Below are 21,106 nucleotides of genomic sequence, written 5' to 3'. Positions count from 1 at the left end.
CCACCTCAGCCTCCTGAGTAGCTGGGACTACAGGCATGTACTACCACCCTTAACTAATTTTAAAATTTTTTGTAGAAACAGAGTCTCGCTATGTTGCCTAGGCTGGTCTCAAATTCCTAGCCTCAAGCTATCTTCCCACCTCAGCCTACCAAAGTGTTGGGATTATAGGTATGAGCCCCTCTGCCAGGCCCCATTATCTTTATTTATTTATAGTAGTTATCAACTATCTAAAATTACTATTATACATTTATTATCTTACACTTCCCCACTAGGATATATACTTCAATAGGACAGAGACTGCCCTTCTTATTCATATTAAATCCTAAGCACCTACAACAATGACTGGCACACAGCAAGTCTTCAATTAATATTTGTTAACCAAATTTCCAAGGAAGCTGCTAGTGATAAATTTTTTGAATAATCCTCAATACAAAAAAATCATTATATGCAATTTTTTTCATTGCATCATCTTTTCTAACAGTAAAAGTTTGAAAACCACTTAAATGTCTAACATTTAAGAAATGAAGCCAGGTGCAGTGGCTCACACCTATAATCCCAGCACTTATGGGAGGCTAAAGCTTAGAAGATCATTCTAAGTTTTACAGTACAGGGTGATAACTAACTACAGAGTTCACAAACTGGTCATCATTACTTGGGTGCAAAGTGACTTTGCTAATTATTAGTTAACCCATGGACAATAGACTTAACACATAAAAAACCACAGATGGTGGCACTATGGACATGGCAAGAAATTTTATCTGGAACCTGGATGTTAGATTGAGATGACATGCCTTTGCAAAAGACAATTTTTGCAGTCATGTAAAGAAACTATGTGGAAGTTTGAAGTCAACATAATGGGGAGTATGAGAGGCTTAGAGGGTTATTATTATATTTTTAAAATTAGTAGTATATATTTATTACAGAAAATCAAGAGGTGTAGACAAATATTACCCACAAATATTACCCAATCTTGCAATCTAGAGATATTGCTATTGTGTTTTAGATTATTTCCTGCTAAGCTTTTTTGATGCATGTATTCTTAATTGAGGTCACACTGTACAAAAAATTTGGATTCTTTGCTTTTTATTTAACATTATACTATAAACTTTTCCCAGTATTATAAAAAATCCCCATAATTTTTTTTTTTAAGAGAGAAGGTCTCCCTATGTTGCCCAGGCTGGAGTACAGTTGCTATTCATGGGTGCAGTCCCACTACTGATCAACACAGGAGTTTTGCCCTGCTCTATTTCTGACCTAGGTTGGTTTATCCCTCCTAAGGCAACCTGGTGGTCCCCTGGTCCCAGGAGGTCACTATATGGATATGAAACTTAGCATGGACACCCAATTGTAATAGCACACTACAACCCAGAACTGGGCTCAAGCAATCTTCTTGCCTCAGTCTCCTGAGTTGTTGGGACTCCAGCTGTGTGCCACCACACCTGGCTAATTTTTCTAGTTTTTGTAGAGGTGGCATCTCAACATATTGCTCAGGCTGGTCTTGAACTCTTGGCCTCAAGCGATCCTCCTGCCTCATCCTCCACAGTGCTAGATTATAAGCATAAGCCACTGTGCCCAGCCTTAGGGTGCTATTTTAACTATGTGAAAACATCCACTGAGAATTTTATAGGGTGGGGATGACTGTCCTTCTGATGGGTATTTACATGCCCCACCAAATATTAACATATTGGATGGTTGGTCTATTTCTGACTACAGATCTTGGCTCCAAAATGGAAAGTTATTAATGGACAATCTTTGGCTTTCCATGATCTAAACCATTCAGCCAAAACCCACTGCAATTACTCCATAAATCTGTTGAAATCATCACCTAGGGCACTAGGTTATAGTAGACCTCATTTGATATTCTCCAGGATGCAAATAATTATGCACATAATTATGACTTTCCAGGATCCCTGTGAGTGAGCATTTTTCTAAATTGATGATGCAAGATATATGTCTTTAGGTGTTTTCTGCCCATGATGACACTGAGCAGACTGATCAATAGAAAACCATACTAAGGACTAGGTCAGGAACAGTGGCTCACACCTATAATCCTTGCACTCTGGGAGCCTAAAGCAGAATTGCTTGAGGTCAAGACTTCAAGACCAGCCTGAGAAGAACAACACCCTGTCTCTACCAAAAATAGAAATAATTAGCTGGGAGTGATGGAGCATACCTGTAACCCCACCTACTCAACCCAATACCTGGCTGAGGAAAGAGGATCACCTGAGCCCAGGAGTTTGAGGTTGTAGTGAGCTACGATCATACCACTTTACTCTACCCGTGGTGACGGTGCAAGACCCTGGCTCAAAAAAGAAAGAAAACCATACTAAGGATTGCTTTTTTGGTAATAAATCTCCAAAGAGGATGTCCAGCATGGCAGAGCCTTCCACAAGAGGTCCAAGGTATTTAAAGGGTCCCAGTACTTGGTAATTTATCTACATTGTTATATAATGCACAATAGTAAATGAATGAATTTGGCGAGACCCTGAGTTTAAGGTTGACTCCTAGCCCATCAGCTGAACATGGATTACTACTTTATCTAGGGTAGTGTTCATCAACCCTAGCTTCATATTAGAATCATCTGGGAAATTCAAAGCAGAAGCAAACGACAACAAAGAAACTATATCTGAGCCCCACCCTAAAGAAATTAAATCAGAATTTCTTTGGGTAAGGCTTAGCCAATGCTAGTTTTATTTTGTTTGTTTTATTTTTAACTCTCCAAATGATTCTATTATGTAACCAGGGTTGAGAATCAGGAATCTAGAGCAGTGGTTCTCAAATGTTAGACTATATTAATATCAGACTGCTTCCCTAAATTATAGACATGTATGTTCAACTAATTTATAACCCCACTTGATTGTCTATTAGGCATCTCAAATGTAACACTTTTAAAACAGAACTTCTGATCTTCCCTTCTACCCAAAACAGAAAAGTTGCTTTTCTAACAGTCTTTCCCAATTCAGTAACCAGCAACTCCATTCTTCCAATTGTTCTGACCAAAAACTCTATGATCATCATTGACTTTTCTCTCACAATTTATATCTGATCCATTAGTAAGTCATGCTGCCTCTATCAACAAAATATGTTAGAATCTGACCCTTTCACACTACTTTCACTGTTACCACCCTGGTCCAAGCCACCAATACTTCTTGACTGGATTATTTCACCAGTCTCCTACGTGGTCTCCCTGCTTCCATCCTACTCTTCTCCTTCTGTCTGTTCTCAATATAGGAGCCAGAGTGACTTTGTTAAAACATAAGTCAAATCATGTCACTAATTTGATTAAATTGTTGTAATAACTTCTGGTCTCATATGGGAAGGCCAAAATCCTCTCAGTAGTCTATAACTGCAGTCCCTAAAGCCTGGGCTTCAGACCAGTACCAGTTAGTGGCCTGTTAGGAACTGGGCCACACAGCAGGAAGTGAGCCTAGAGGGAAGTTTCATCTGTATTTACAGCCACTCCCCATCACTCACCTTACTGTCTGAGTTCCACCTCCTGTCAGATCAGCAATGGCTTTAGATTCTGCATTATGCTGAGTTGTATAATTATTTTGTTGTATGTTATAATGCAATAATAATAGAAATTAAGTGTGCAATAAATGTAATGTACTTGAGTCATCCTGAAACTATTCCCCCACCCATCCATGGAAAAATTGTCTTCCATGAAACCGGTCTCTGGTGCCAAAAAGGTTGGAGACCAGTCTATAAGGTTCTACTCAATCTGTCCCCACCACCATTGGCTCATCAGACTTCATTACTTACTACTTTCACTCTAGCCACACTTTCTTACTGTTCCTCAAACACACTAGGCACTCCCCCTCCACTTTAGGGCATTTACACTTGATAGTCTCTTTGCTTAAGATGGCCTTTCCTCAGATATCCACACAGCATGCATGTTCCCTCACCTCCAAGTCTCTACTCAAGTGTCACCTTTACAGCGAGGCTTTCCTGGCCATCCTATCTAAATACCTATCTAAACTCTTCCCAATAGTTTCTCATTTTCTGCTTTTTTCCCCTTGGCTCTTACACACTACACATATATACATATATACACATACATACATATGTGTATATATATGTGTGTGTATATATATACAAACACACACACACACACACACAATTTACCTTGTTTATCCTGCATCTCCCCACTCAGTAGATATAAGCTCCATGAGGGTAGGGGATTTCATCTGATTGGTTCACTGCCATATCTTTAGTGCTAAGAATAGCCCCTGGCAAATAATAGGTGTTCAATAAATATTTGCTGAAAGAATAAGTAAACCAATAAATAGATGTGTCCCAGATACCATGTAAGAAAGTGTCTTAAGAAAGTGGAAGTGACCAACTGTGCCAAATTATGACAAAAAATCAAAAAAGATGAGAACTGATAACTGACCACTGGATTTGACAATATGGATATCATTGGTGACCTTAACAAGAACTGCTATGGTATAACAAAATAGAACCAAGACTAAAAGGGAGAAAAGGAACTAAAGACAGCAGTATAAAAACTCTTTCAAATATTCTCTCATAACACAGACCACTGCATATGATGTTATCTCTTCTAAGAATGCTATACCTTCTTTCATTTTTTCTGATACTTCTTTCTCCCTGTGTTTCTTAAACACTCAGCTTAGGCATTATATTCTCATCATTGTAAACTGTTATATCCCCACGTACATACCATATCCCAGGTATGCTAGTGCTATCCCTAGTACATACAGTACTCTATTTGATTCTTTATTTGACTGATCTGTGTCTTTAAACTTTTTTTTTCTTTTTTTGAGACAGAGTCTATCTCTGTTATGCGGGCTAGACTGCCATGGCATCAGCCTACCTCACAGCAACCTCAAACTCCTGGGCTCAAGCGATCCTACTGCCTCAGCCTCCCAAGTAGCTGGGACTACAGGCATGAGCCACCATGCCTGGCTAATTTTTTCTATATATTTTTAGTTGTCCACCTGATTTCTTTCTATTTTTAGTAGAGACGGGGTCTCACTCTTGCTCAGGCTGGTCCCAAACTCCTGAGCTTAAACGATCCTCCTGCCTCGGCCTTCCAGAGTGCTAGGATTACAGGCGTGAGCCACTGCGCCTGGCTTGTGTCTTTAAACTTTGAGTATCTTAAGGCAGGAACCCTTGCACAAAACAGATGCTCAATAAATATTTCCTTAATAATAAAACTTTGAGATAACAGTATGTTCTTAATAGCTTCTAAGAATTTATTGTTCCATATGTTTTCCTTACTGTATACCTCAAACACTATATTTTATTAGTTGTCTGCATATTTGCATATAAGACATTATAAAATGATATAGGAAAATAGTTATTATACTACAAATCTAAAAATTTGGTTTTCCCTAAGAAAAAAGATATAGTTAATATATATTTATGACAACTTCAACTATTGTTCTAGTCAATTCCTACCTTTCCCTCAAAACATTTTAATTTTATCCCTTTAATTATGCAATATTTAAAACATAAACATAAATATTTTCATATCCAGACACATAAAATGATATCTTACCAAACAGAAGCATCATTACAGTCTGTGAAAGTTAAATCCACCTAATTCTAGTTACTTAAACATTGGGACATTTTAATAAATTTGCATGTATTCTAATACTTTCTGAAGTACTGCTTCTAAATATTACACAACGCTTAAGAAAATCCTGGTATCAGGTTTGAGGAAAAAGTTTATGCCCATTTCACAAACTGCCAGTGTTAAGAATGGTAGACATGGGATACAGGATGTCAGTGTGTTTCGCCAAACAGAATCATCTGAGGCACTTTAAAAAAGAAAAAATTCCTGGGATCCAACCCTAGAGAATTTTTATTTAGTGCATCTAAGGAAAATGCTAGATGCTAGATATTGGTAAAAAGGCTTTTCAAACCATTTTTACGATTAATCAGGTTTGGGAAATCATGAACATTAAGTAGACTACAAGTAGATTTCAGCAATTCCTGCCAGACTTTAAGTTGCTTCTTAAACACTGCCAGGCTTTAAGAAGTTGCTTCATATAAACCCAAAAAATATTGATTCACCATTGAAACATCATACATTTTGAATTGCTTTTCCAACTACAATTTTGACTTGTGTTGAACAAATGAAGTTTCTACACCATAAATACTGATCTGTCAAAAACCACTTTTACTAGATTACAGTGAGGCTTGATCAGTTTTCTTTCTTAAGAACACCATCCTCCACAATTAAAGAAAAGAGCTACTGCACCTTCCATTTTGTCTTTTTAAAAATGCCATACCTAGAAGAAATGAATAATTATTACTATTCTAACCTGCAACCATATATTATGGTATACATTTCAAAGTATTTCAGCTATAAAGTCATTTGAACTCATTACTATCTTATGAGATACTTTCACTATGTTAAAAAAAAGGTATGTCAAATTCTATACCTAAAAAATACATTAAAAAAACGGACCCTGATTATTCCCATAACGTAAGCAGAGTCAAGTACCAAAATGTACCAAGTTAACTACATTCCATCAATGGTCTTCATTGGTATAAATGATTTGAAAACTGTCAATAATATCCAGTATTTTAAGAGCAAACTTGAAAAAATTTGTTGATGGACAGTAACAAGAAAAACACATTTTAAAAGCTATCATATTCTTTTGAAAACTGGTAAAAGTTTGAAATATAGACCAAGCTATAGATGTGTATCTTATGCTAAAACTGGTAGTAGTCTATTTTATAACTTAGTCTTAAACCTGTTATAAACACCTAATAACTAGAGAATTTTATCAGTATAATTTGAGACACAGAAAACAAAAAGAACAAAAAAGTAATCCAATACAATGTCAGTGTATTATTTCTGACATTGAAGCTAACTTCTATATAAGTTAGTTACTGGAATAAATATAACTAAAGGATAAACCACTAGAAGTATACCCAGGTGTATGGCAAAAAGAAGAGAGACAACTACAAACAACACAGAGAAAATGATGAGATGTCAATATGGTACCACTACTGGCAATCCTAGATGATAGTAAGATGGTAGGAGAACCAGTAAGCAAATGACAGACTGATTGTGATTCAGTCTTTACAACCAAGATAGCATTTACAGTTTCAAAATCTAAAGACAATGATCTGCTCATTCTGGAACAGTCTTAGCTCCAAGCTAAGTCATATTTGACCAATAAGTTTTACATAAGCTTCAAGCAAACACAGAAACAAAACAGATGAAAACAGCACTGACTTTTTATTACTAAAGCTAACATTACAGCAACATTGTTTTTCACCAATAATCACATTTATGGATATTACATCTTCTGCTGGGACATAATTGAAAAATTACTGGAATTGTTTCTATAATTAGTCAAATACCAAAAAAAAAAATTAGAAATTTTAATATGTGCTTGATCTGTTTCACAAAGAATGATCTGTCATTACTGCTTGAAATAAAATGTCCAGAGACCTTTGACTGAGTTGTTTTAAATTATATTCTTAGTATCATATTAAATTTGTGCCACCAATTTCAAGATGCTATTTGATTCAGATTTTACTACTTCACTGTAACTTTTCAGTAAACCTCTTTTCATTGTTATATATTCTTTAAAGGTATATCATTTGCATAAAGTCATAGGCATGTATTTGAGTATGGTAAAATTAGAGTATGTTTATCATTTTGAAATATTTTGAGATAAATGTATGGGTTGTGTAACTATACCAAAAGATAACAAAAGCATTATCTTCTTTATAGTTTACTGAAACACAACTATAAAAATTCAAATAGTGTGACATATAATCTAGCTTCTAATTACTGCTGGAAGAATAAACAAGACATCATTTATCCCAACAAATAGGTTGTATCTAGTTTCCGAAGGCCTTAGTACCATACTGCTTTCATATCCACCAAGTAATAAAAACAATACAAGTGCACTATGAGAAGTCCTCAAAATCCTTCATACCTACCCTACCTCCTGAATTCAAGAGAATTCTACCTAATAGACTGAATGTCTGGAGGAAGCTTCAGTCAAGGCTGCTTTGAATAGGTAAAGCTACTATTAATACTATGCCTAGTATTTGGGAAACCTAAAACATGGAAAAGGAAAAAGACTTGAAAGGATCAGGGAAAAAGATAAGAAATTAGGATAAACTCTACTCTTGGGATAACAAGATAAATTATTACTATGGGTTTTGTTTGCTTTGTTTTTATCATCAACAATTTGCACTATTATAATAGGTCTGTAACCATAATCACCACTACAAAAAGGGTCCTAACTTGAGAAAAATGAAAATGACTTGTCATTTCCTTTCCAAAGTGATACAGTAAATACAATCTAAAAAAACTCCACTTTGGTGCCAAAAAAACAAACAAGTGAATAACAAACACTGTCTCCCTATTCTGTAATCTCCATTTTTGCCATCCTATCTTTATTCCATCTTCTCCTACCTTTGTCCTAGGCCTCCTTTTTCCTCTTACACATCACATTATAGATATACAGAGATGCAAAACAGAACAATTTTATTTGTGGCATTAAAGTACCAGGGCTTCTTGCCTACAAGACATCAAACCAAGATACTGGACTTCAAATGCCCAATTTAAATTGTGTGCAACATATATGAGGGAATAAAAATGAGTAACCAAACCCTGTCATAGAATCTCTGTTAAAACCCCAGAAAGGCCAGACCTGGGGGCTCACGCCTACAATCTTAGCACTTTGGGAGGCATAGGTAGGAGGATTCCTTGAGGCCAGGAGTTTGAGACAAGCAAGATCCCATCTCTAAAAAATTAAAAAAAAAAAAAAAAATCAGCTGGGTGTGATGGCAATCACCTGTAGTACTGGCTGAGAGACTGCGGCAGGAGAACTGATTGAGCCCAGAAGTTCAAAGTTACAGTGAGCTATCATCCGGCCACTGCAGTCCAGCCTGGGTGACAGAAGGAGACCCTGTGTGGAAAACCAAAACCAACCCAGAAGCAGCACACAAACACGTTCTCAAAGCGTTTTTTAATATATTCTCCTATGTAAAGGACAAAAATGTTGTGCTTGAGGCAATAATCAGGGACCTGGAATAATTTCTGAATCCCTTAACTTTACCCCAAAAGTTCTACTGAGACACTGATTGAAAATTACATTTCGAGCATACCACTCACTAAAAGAATGTAAACAAGCACTGGGACCGACTTTAAGATACTGTCCAAGGAAGAATAAAAATACAAAAAATAAATTGTGATTTAATTACAAATACAAAAGTAACTTATTTAGGAGTACTTTAGTAAAGATGGAACAAGAGAACTGGAAATCAGTGGGATTATTTTTAGCAGCTTCTTCGGATAAGAACTACCTCAAACTGCCTTTGAGTGTGCAAATTCTAACATCCAACAAATTGCTTGGAGTTTGCTTTTCTGTCTAATAGCAGGCAGGGTAACCTGAACTAATAATAATTGTGGCCAACAGGTCCGTGCCCTCCAGGCTGCCACCACGGGCGGGCGCGCCCCCCGGACCAGCCCGCGGGCTTTCACTGTTTGGGTCGGCTCTTCAGGAGGTAAAGGATTTCCCCCTGGCGCTTTAACAATTCGTTTAATAAGAAATCCCTCACGGGATATAAAGGTATAAAATGCTACCAAAATAACCTTTCCGCAGTTTTCATAATTTTGGTGGAGGCGAAAAGTGCACAACGCCGTCAAACCGAACGCGCGGTGGATTCACGGACTCGGGGTCACCGCGCAGACCCGAGAGAGTCCCCAGACGAGGAGCGGTGGCGCGGGAAGCAGGGTGGTCACCGTGGACTGGGACGTGACAGCCGCGGACCCCCCTCGGGTGACGCACCCCGCAGGAGCTCCCCCAGGAGGGCGGGAGGGCGCCAACTCCGGCGCGGTCTGCAGGGTGTCGCGGCAGCCCCGCTCCCCGTACCTGATGATGTCGTCGCTGTGGCCCCGGTAGAACTTCTGCCGGTGCTCCCGCGGGCTGTACACCACGCCGACGCCCGCCACGAAGTACACGATCTCCTTGGCCGCGGTGTAGTAGAGGTTGTTGCGGCACTGGTGGCCCCGGTAGCCGTACACCCACTCGAGCCGCAGGTGGCAGCTCGGGGCGCTCCGGGCCGCCATGTCGGGGCGCCCACCCGCCGCTCCGGCTCGGGCCCGCGGCGGCGGCGGCGGCCCAGCGACGAAAGCCCTCCCGCTGGCGGCCGGGACTCCCCGCCTGCCGCGTCCTCTAAGCCGCGCCGGGCAGCTGCATCGCGTCTCAGCGGCCGCCGCCGCCGCCTCAGCCCACGGGCGGGAGGAAAAGCCCCGCCGCGCGGAGCATGCTGAGGGCCGCGGGCGCCGCCGCCTGTCGAGTGGATGCCGCGAGCCCTTCGCCCGCCTCGGCTCGCCGGGTCTCCTCAGACAGACGCGCCGAGGCGGAGAGCGAGGGCCAGCCTCCAGCCTCCTGCGCCTCAGCCGCCGCCCGCGCACCCAGCTCCCCGCCCCAGTCACCTGCGGCGCTCGCGGTCTCGTCGCCACAGCCCGGCGGGCCCGCGCCGCGCGCCCACGAGCCGACCAGAGTGGCGGGCGCGCGCCCGCGTGTGGCCCCGCCCCCACCCGCGCGCGTCCCGGCCCTTCTGGAGCCATGGCCTGGCCGGGGCGCCCGGGGTCACCGCTGCTGAGCACTCGCCATGCGGCGTGGCGGACCCTCCGCGACCCCGGCCCCTGCTGCGACAGGGAAGCGCCCGTCGGTCCCGCAGGCCCCGCCACCCAGCCTGGGCTGCGGTTATTCCTGGGAGAACCAACGCCAGGATGCTAACTAACCTCATTCCCTCTTTCCCCTCTTCCTCGTGCGTGTGTGCTCCTTGATGCCTCAGAGTGCTCTCTGGCCCAGGCGTTGGGTGGGGATAAAACTCCGCTTCCTAAGTGTGCATTTTCTTACTTGTGTAGGTGACCCCAAACCTGACATAGAATTTAGATCTTAAAATGACAAGTGAGATCTGATTTCTTAATAAGCAGCAGTGGTACCTGGATTTTTTTTTTTTTTAATTACTACTGTTTTGAACATCAACAGTAGTCTCTTAACTAAATGAGTTTTTTGCAGAGGATGTCTTACATTGTGGTAATCGTGAAGTCAGGTGGCTTAAGTATTGTGATACTGTAGGATACTCCTGTGACAAAAGTATTGGGAGCAATCAACTCCTGAAATGTCATTTCCCCTCCTACCTAGTTTCTGAAGTGCCCCTTTCTCACAAAAATATGAGCAAGAATTACCTGTAAATTACCTGTAAAGGTAATTTGAAATCCACAATTAAAAAGGTATTTCCTCAGGATTAGGAAGGTGGGGAAGGTGTTAAGTGCAGGATAATAGCCACAGGCTTAGGGCAAAAATACTACTAACTGTGATAAGCCAGTATGACCCTTATTGTCTTAAAATTTTCTGTTTTCTTAAGAAATAACAAGACTCGGAAATCTGACAGAAGCTAAAATAAGCTACCATCCTTTCAAGAAATATGAGTTCCCAAAGAAGATGATTTCTATGTGGTACAGATACATTGGAATGGATGTTACCAGTTTCTACTTCTTCAAAGATACAAATTACCAACTTGAGACAGCATAACTTTTTGGCTTTGATTATTACTTCTACTCATGAAGGGAAGGAGGACTATCTCAGAGAAAGAGATTTACATAAATGTCATGAAAAGTAAACTCTGAAGGGGTTTCAATTCTGGGCAGAATCTGAAAGAGAAGAGGAATGCAAAGCAGAAAAGAATTTACACTTCAGAAGTGGCTCTGAAGCCTGTGTAAGGTTCCCTGGACAAAGGCACATACAATTTCTCTTTGTCACCTGTAGGGCTTTTTTTCTTTCTTAAGGATATAGTCTAATTCACAAGTGAGTTCCTTGAAATCCCTTGGTGAAAAAAAGTAAAAGCTGTTGATCATTCAGGTTTAAGCAATGAACTTAGAAAAGATTAAATATTTTGTTGCTATACATTTGTGATACATTAATTACTGGTTACATGTAATTTTTGTGATCTGCAGGTTGTAGAAGAATAAGACATCTTTTTTTTCTATGTTTCGAATTTTTCTGCACAATGTATTATGGATCCCATGATACACATTCAAGTACTCAGATTAATAACAGATTAAAATAATTTATTTTCCGATTATCATATTTTCCATTGTGATTTTAATGACCCAAGGGTAGACCATGAAGCAAAAACATGCTCTTAATTAAACTATCCTCTACTGACAACAACTCAACACCAAATGAGACAGCTAAGGAAGAAAAGTGGCTAGAACATGAACCATTTATGAATACTAAAGGAAGAAAAAACAAACCTAATCAATTTTTACCCTTACAACTTTATATAATCTATTATTACTGATATATCAGAAAGCTTAAGCTTTTATTGTTAGATGGAATTCTGTCATCTGTATCCTGTGAATAAGGATGCAGGGGAAAGACCCCCAAAATTCTATATATCAAGTGGACATTTGTTAGGTATTTTAAATGTAAGCTACAACCCCCCCCCCCAATCTATTTCCTGAAATTTGAATTCCTAGTATGGAGTTTTATATTCCAGATATTTAAAATATTTCTAAAATTCAAGCAAATAATAAGTTATTTCCTAGCATGGACCATGCTAGATTTATAAAATAAATATAAGGAAAAGCATATAAAACATAAAAACTAAAATTCATGCTATTAATTCTAGCTAGCTAATTCAGCCAATTTATGAATTGTAATGATATTTCAGTAAGCTATTCATTAAAATATCTCTGAAATTATACCCTTAATCTGCCTATTTTAGGTACCTAGCACAGTGCCTGGCACTATAATAGATGTTCCATACATATTTATCATCCATTAAATAGAAAAGAGAATCTTGTGCAATCAGTATTCCTCTGCTTTATCTTGAATACTTGAAATCTTTGAAAACTTAAACCTTTTCTAATGTCCAATACTGTATTAGTGAGGATTTCTTTGGTTTTAAGTGACAGAAATCGACCTCAAAATGTTTTAAGATTAAAAGGAAATTTTAATGCCTCATAAAACTCAAAAAGTTCTAGAGCTGGCATCAATGTGCTTGGATGGCTCAAGAGATGCCATCAGAATCAGGTCTTCAGAATTAACTAAGTTCTACTTTGGGTACACTCCATTGCCAGACAAACAAAAGAGCTGCTGACCACTCCAGTTCTACATCCCATCGTTTTAGCAATCCCTGTGGAAAGAGCTTTTCTCAGCGGTTCCCCTGGAAACTACTAGATTTCAGCCACATTGGCTCTGATTGGCTGCCACCCTTGGATCCATAAAGTAGTGCCAGGCTACACTAAAACCACAGGAAGGAAGAGTGAGAGTGGAGTGGTGACTGATACTCCCAAGGATTCAAGTGGTAATGCCAGAATAAGAAGGAATGGATACCAGCTGTGGATGCTCAGGGCTGACTTGGACGCGTTAGCATCCCGCAGTCTCCATTTACCAAACCAAATACACCTGCAATCGAAATAAAAAACAAGTGTTTGGTAAATAAATGCAGCTGTAAGACAAGACCCCTTCTAACCAGATTGCCACCCAAAGATCCTGCTCTGAAAAAAAAAAATTCCTGAACCTAGCACCAGATGCCAGGCAGGGCAAAAACAACAGATGCTCCCTACTATTAATCATAGTTCCAAATGCCTATTAGATTTCACCTAAAGCCTTTAAAAACTAGTACCAGATATAACTCAAATAAAAAGTCCCAAATCGAATTATCTTGTCCTACACATCTGCACACCTTGCCAGTTAGGCAGGTTAGAAAGATAGGCAGTTGTCTTTGATTTATCATTTTTTCACCTCTCATATCTATGTGGTTACCAAGTCCTTTGGACTCTGTTTTAGAAATATAACTACACCTCTCCACATCCACAACCTCCCAATTCCCACAGTTCAGTTCAAGTTCTAATTATCTTTTTCCTAAATTCTGCCACCTGAGTTATCTGTAAAAAATCATGTATCTGATCAGGCCACTTCCCCTGTTTGAAGAACCTTTTCTATAAGCAATTTAGGAATAGGCATCTTGAGCCTTGAAATGTTTTTACCTTTTGACGTACTAATTTCTCATCTAGATACCTGTCACAATATATTAATAACAAAATATGCAGATCAAGATTCATGTATTAAAATATTTGTCACAGCATAATTTAGGAGAATAAAAATATGGAAACCTAAATGTCCAACCATAGGGAAAGCTTTAAGAAAATTGATTTAGCCAATACGACAAAATATTATAAAACCATTGAAAACTAGGTTTTCAGATAAAGCTTGGCAATTTCCCATAATAGAATCTAAAAAATTTTTAAAAGCAGGATACAAAAAATATATACGTAGAATGAGCTCAGTTGTATAATGTAATGAACACTGGAACTAAAGATACCAAAATATTAATAGTCTTATAATATGAGTAATTTTTTAACTTTCTTGGTATGTTTTCAAATTCCTTAAAAATATACTGTAGGCCAGGTGCTGTGGCTCATGCCTGTAATTCCAGTATTTTGGGAGGAGAAGGTAGGAGGGTTGCTTGAGGCCAGGAGTTCAAGACCAGCCTGGGTAACATAGCAGGATCTCATCTCTAAAAACAAAATATCTGTAGATCTAGATACTTGGGAGGCTGAGGAAGGAGGATCCCTTGCACCCAGGAATTTGAGATTATAGTAAGCTATTATTGTACCACTGCACTTCATCCTGGGCAAGAGAATTAGACCTTGTCTTTTAAAAATAAGTAAATAAAAATATGTATGTAATAAGATGAGAGAATTTTGTTTGTCAGAATTCCTCATGGGAAGAGAATTATGTTTGTTTTGGGGGGGGAAAACCTGAATGGGTGCTTGGCATAGAAAATCCTAAAGGAGCCAAATGTGGGCAAAACTTTCCCGCATGAGAAATGAGGAAGAATCTGTTGCTCGGAGAAGATGAGGGAGGAACGAAGTTAGAAATACAGCAAAATTGCAAGTTCTGTCATGCAACTTTCTCCAAAACCTTTCAAATCTTACATGAAGTTTCCAAACACATGAAATGTTAGGTAGAGTTTTGTTTTGTTTTGTTGGTTTTGAAGAGAATCCTAGAGTTGGGGAGGGAGCAGGGGAAGTCCTGGATTCTAACAGGTAGTAAACTTGGAATTCAAGCCACATTAAACTCTGCAAGTGGTAGGGAAGTCCCAACTCACATCTCAATTACACACACTTATTGCATCTATAATTGGCAAAAAAATAACAAAAGTAATTTTAAATAAACATTGGGTAGCTTCTCATTGACTCCAGTATAAAGGACCAACTCCTCATTGTGACACATGAAGAAGCCTCCAACCTGTTTTAACAGACTCATCTCCAGCCAGTCCCTCCCTGCCATGAACTGGGCCTTCTGTTCAGCCATTCTGGCTTACTGGTCATTCCTAAAAGGCCTTTCCAGAATTCCATACACACTCACATCACCCATGTTGTGCCATAGCCTCAACTATCCACTGTCAGCCTGGTAAACTCCTATTGAATCTTTGAGGCCCAGCTCAAATGTACCATCTTATAAAGGCTGAATTATGTCTTCCCCAAATTCATATGTTGAAATTCTGACCCCCAATACATTAGAATGTGATCTTATTTGGAAAACATTTTATTGCAGATACCATTAGCTAAATTAAGATGTAGTTCATACAGGAGTAGGGTGGGACCTTAATTCGATGTGACTGATGTCCATAGATAAAGGGGAAATTTGGACACAGACACCCACACAGGGAGAATGCCATGTGAAGATGGAGGCAGAGAGCTACAAGCCAAGGAAAGCCAAGCATTGCTACAACCACCAGAAGCTAGGAGAAAGGCATGGAACACATTTTTTTCTTCCTAGCCTCCAGAAAGAACTAACCCTGCTGACACCTCAATCTCAAATTTCTCACCTCCAGAACTGTGACACAATACATTTCTGTTGTTTAAGCCACTCAGTTTGTGGTAGTTTCTTACAGCAGCTCTAGAATACAAATACACCCCTCTTCTCTGTAGTTTGCCCTAAGATCCCCATCCACACTCTCCGGCATTAAGTAGCTTACATCTGAGTCCCTAGTACATTTTACAAAATCATACATACCTTTATAGTAGAACTTATCATACTGGATTTTATCATTTTGGATTTTAGAAAACTATGCTTCTAGGAAGTATGTTCTCAAGAGAATGTGTTTACCTGTTTCTGCTTTTAGAATCTATAGTTCTTGTTTCCTTAGCCTGGATTCTCAAGAAAACTGAGCCTGAGGCAATGATTGAGGCATTGGTGTTTTAATTGGGAAGGGCCAACCCAGGGTAGTGAGGCTGAGGTAAAAGAAGTCAGGCCAGGAAAGCTCTGAAGCCTCGTGAAGTGACAGGATGTGATGTTACTGCCCAGCTACCACCTTATAAGAAGCCAGAAGAGACAGAGCAGGTCACCAGGCAGGTATGCCCATTTGGCACACAGGATGTCCCTCTATGGGCTGCAAGGACAGATGGTGCTTTGGAGTAACACACAGGAAGAAGGAAGGAGAGGAATTTATTTGTCCATTTCCCTCCTGTTCCTTCTTTACAATAGGTTAATGTTCACCTCCGGGGAGTTGGTGCTAAGGCCCACACTTTCAGATTTCATCATACAGTGTTCTGTGATCTCTTGACCACTGGTTCCCTGAGCCCAAATTCCCACAGGGTAACATGCAAAGAGGGCCGGGTGATACCCATACACACAGTGAGTTGCATTATAGAAGAGGAATCCCAACCAAGCTTAGAGAACCTTAAACTTTTAAGATGGGCAGTAAATCTTCCTGAACTTTGCCTGAAGGGAGATGTCATTTTAATTATAGGGACAACACACAAACCTGTCCCCTGCTCCAGAGGAAGACACTGTTTTTATCTTCCAAGGTTGTTCACTGCACAAATAGCCTTGGAAGACACTCTGGACCAAGACGGCCAGATGTGCAGAAACAAAAGATTCATAGAGCGTTGTCTCCTAACGCAGATCCAACATGCCACAGTCAAGTGTTTATTTCCCAACTGGAAATATTACTAAATTGTCATCAACATGCAAAATTATTTTTGCAGCAACTGAAAATATTGTCTTAGGCAGGACAATGGTAATGGAACATAGTATAGCAATAGTACAACTAGCTGCCAGTAAGAAATATATCTTGACATCAATCTAATCAAGGAAAACATGAGAAATCTTTGCTCAATGAATTAACAGAACACCTTCAGGGACATAAACAATTCTTCTCAAACAGTGGTATAATATTTGAGGATGTAGTAACTGTGGATGCTTGCAAAGATCCTAAAAGACATTATATGTTGTAGTAGTGAGTATTCAGTAATTATTGCTGATTTGTTTCAAGTTCCTTCATGTTTCTAATTCCTTCAAGTATATCACCAAAAATTGTACTATTTGAAAGCATGCCACAGAAAGAAAAAGCTTAACCACCACCATAATCATTCCTAAACATAAATTGACTGCCCACATGTGAATCGCTGGGCATGGTACTATGGGGGAGTAATTAAGAAAAATGAACACACAATCTGTGTTTTGAAAAATTTATGTTCCAAAGAGGAAAACAAGATAAAGACATAAGTATCTTTTTAAAAAAGTGAAAAATATATATAAACAAGTGAAATACATAAATATGTATACATATTTTAATATAAGTAAACACCATATCTAAAAAATTACAAAAAGACTATAGCGTGAACATGCTCTTACTAAAAGATACTTTTGTGAATTCTACTCATCGTTAAAACCCACTACATTTAAAAAAATTGATGTGGGAAAGATAACAAATAAAAGCAGATTTACCATAGACTGTGTAAGAAAAGGACCTTAAGTGCAAAATATGTCTATAAAGATGTTGTGAGCTGATTTTGATACAGAAGGACATTTCCTGGAGAGGCAAATACAGTCTAATTCTACATAGTACATTTCTAGAAGGAAAAGATGTGATAATTAGTGACAAAAGATAAAATCAGGATGCACAAAAGACAAGAACAGTAGTGAAATGTCATACATATTTTAAAGTCACAGATTTTACTATACTGGGAAACGAAACTAGCATTATTAGTCAACAAATGAAATGTTATCTCTAAACAATATCTTTACATTTTGCAATACTTGTTTTTATTTTATTGTATATTCCATGAGCATTCAATAAATACTTGATTTACATATTTTGTAACCCTTTAAAAATAAAAATACTTGTAATAAATATTTCTGAGTATAAACTTACTCATAATTGAATCCACAATATAATGAAATGTAATTAAAAGAGACCACATAAATTCATTTAAAATTTCTTCTAAATTACAACTTACATTATTATAAGTATGGGGAGGCCACCAGCCAATACAAAATACTGGCATATCACTGAGTAGTTCAAATGTTACTTACTCCCTTATTGGTGATCCCTTCTAGTATATCCGGGTTTATCTTCAAGAACTTTAGAGTGGAATGATAGACAGTGGATGACAGGGTGGGAAGGGGTGAATAATGGGAAATTAGTTAATAGGTACAATGTACCATTCTAGTGCTGGATACTCTAAAAGCCTTAACTGCTATGCAATCTATGCATGTAACAAAATTGCACATGTACCCCAAAAATTTGTACCAAAAACCCACTTTTCTTTAAAGGCATAACAAAATTTACTTCATTCAAAGGCTTTGATGTGTAAAATACAAACATTGTAAGATCTGAATTGTATGTGGCTTAAATATTATTTTTCACAAATCTAATTACAATGACTCCAACTAACCCCCACCAACCCCAACTTGAAATGCTCCAATGCTTCCCCACTACTTAAAATGAAGACCAAAATCCTTAACAAAGCCAAGAAGCCCAGCATGATTTTGCTCTTGTCTCTCCACTCTCATTTCACACTCTTATTCGCTGGGCCCTCCTTCCACCCTGCCATATTACTTTCACCCTGCCATCTTCTTACTTTCCTTCAGTTCCTAGAACATGCCATATTACCCTGCTATAGGGACTTCTTGCCTGCTGATCCTCAGCTGCTGGCAATGCTCCTCTCCTCTTCCCCTGGTTGACTTGTACCCAGCCTACAGACTTGAGCCAGTCATCACCAGACAGCAAAGCTTTCTCTGACTTCCAGAGGGCATTACTTCCCCATCTCATATAATCTCATAATACCAGGTTTCTCTTGATTATTATTATTATTATTATTTTGGTAGAGATGGGATATCACAGTGTTGCCCAGGCTGGTCTTGAACTCCTGGCCTCAAGCAACCCTCCCGCCTCCCATTACAGGCATAAGCCACTGCACCTGGCCCCTCTTGCTTAGTATTTATCAAAGTTGTGATTGTATATTTGCTTGTATAATTAATTCATGTCAGTGTGTCCCACTAGCTGTAAGCTCCTTGATAAGGGCTTTCATCAGAAAGATTGGGGCAGAAGAGGAAAATGGAGAGAGCCCCCCTCAGTAGTACAGGCATACAGGATGATTGGTGGTTGGCTGCTACTGGGGGATAGGCTGGAAACTCCATCTCCTATTGTGGATTCTTCTCATAAAGCCCACACATGGGGCCCAGGCAAAGATCCCCTACTTGTAGGGGAGGGGTAGAACCAAAATCTCTCAGCACTTAGGGAAGGGAGAGAAATCCTCTTGGACCCAGGAATCTGCACCAATACAAGGAATAGAAGCACTGGAAATAATCCTGCAGCACCCCAGACATAATACCATGCACAAAGTAACAGCATCCCACTTTTGGAGGAATAGGAAGCTTCTGATACACTGAAGGTAACAATAGCACTGATAGGCAAGGCACTGTGGTGCATGCCTGTAGTCCCAGCACTTTGGGAGGCTGAGACAAGGGGATCGCTTGAGGCCAGGAGTTCAGGGCTGCAGTGAGCTATGTTCACTCCACTGCATTCTATCCTGGGCAACAGAGCAAAATCCTGCCTCAAAATAGCAACAATAACCACAAAACAATAGCAATGATTAAAGCCCCAAACCAGTTCAACTCCTGACTAGATTAACTGAAGTCCCCATAATAACAGCCTGACAAAGAAAAGACATACCCATTTCTAGGTATAAATACCATGTTCCTCATTCTCTACTATTCTTCTATCTACAATGTCCAGTATATGCTAAAATATTACAAGACACATAGAAAGCAAGGGGGAAACCCTGTTGTCAAGAGATAAAGCAATAAACAGAATCAGATTCAGAGATGACTAGGTTTTGGAATAATCAAATAGGAACTGTGATGCTTAATTTTATATGTCAACTTGCCTGGGCTAAGGGATGTCAAGGTAACTGTAAAACATTATTTTTGGTTGAGTCTGTAAGGGTGTTTCCAAAAGAGATGAGCATTTGAATCAGTAGACTGAATAAACAAGATTGTTCTCACCAATATAGAGGGGTATCATCCAATCTGTTGACAGCCTGAATAGAAGAAAAAGGGAGAGGAAGGGTGAACTTGCCTTCTACTTGAGCTGGAACATCCATCCTCTCCTGCACTTTGACATGGGTGCTCCTGGTTCTTGGGCATTTGGACTCAGACTAGAACTTACGCCATCGACTCCCCTAGTTCTCAGGCCTTGAGGTTTGGACTGGAACTGTATCACTTTCCTGGGGCTCCAGCTTGCAGATGGCAGCTCATGGGACTTCTTGGCCCCGATATTCACGTGAGCCTATCTCTTATAAACAAATCTCTTCCTATATATCTACATATATTCTATTTGTTCTGATTCTCTGGAAAACCCTGACTACTGCAGGGACTTTAAAATAACTATGACTAATATGTTAAAGAATCTTGTGGAAAAGGTGGACAATGGGCCTTAGCAATGGGAAATTTCAGCAGAGATAGAAACTATAAAAAGGAATCAAATGGAAACTCTAGAAATGAAAAATATAATATCAGAGGTGAAGACTTCCTTCAACGGATCGATCAGCAGCATAAACCAAAAATAAAATCCTAAGCTCCCCACTAACAGAACGGATCCCCTCTTGGCCAAGGGGACTCCAGAAAAATCTTAAAATTGAATTCCTGGCCACAAGGAAGGGAAGGTCAGACAGGCCTCATTATACCGTCTTCTTTTTGGCGTTCAGACAACACCATTGAAAAATATTAATATTAAAACAGAGATCATAAGATTGACAAAACAGACTCTTTATGACAATAAGATACTAAGT

The 21,106-nt window shown here is 39.4% G+C and overlaps 1 protein-coding gene across 3 annotated transcripts in view; it reads right to left on the bottom strand.

Moving 5' to 3' along the window:
* Positions 1–10,461, bottom strand: part of EML5 (EMAP like 5) — a 149,560-nt gene extending 139,099 nt beyond the window's left edge. For 2 of the 3 annotated variants that reach the window (XR_012919686.1, XM_076003788.1), the window contains exon 1: positions 9,873–10,458. Coding sequence is in view for 2 of the 3 variants with exons in the window: in XM_076003788.1 (XP_075859903.1) it covers positions 9,873–10,069 (197 nt within the window). In the remaining variant the exon portion in view is untranslated. Of the gene's footprint in view, positions 1–9,872 lie in introns of all 3 variants that reach the window. The other variant, XM_012773990.3, reaches the window with a different exon arrangement.
* Positions 10,462–21,106: the final 10,645 nt, after the last annotated feature.

Source organism: Microcebus murinus, chromosome 6, assembly GCF_040939455.1.
Source record: "Microcebus murinus isolate Inina chromosome 6, M.murinus_Inina_mat1.0, whole genome shotgun sequence".
In the NCBI taxonomy this organism is placed as follows: Eukaryota; Metazoa; Chordata; class Mammalia; order Primates; family Cheirogaleidae; genus Microcebus; species Microcebus murinus.
This window is presented reverse-complemented; position numbering and strand designations above follow the sequence as displayed.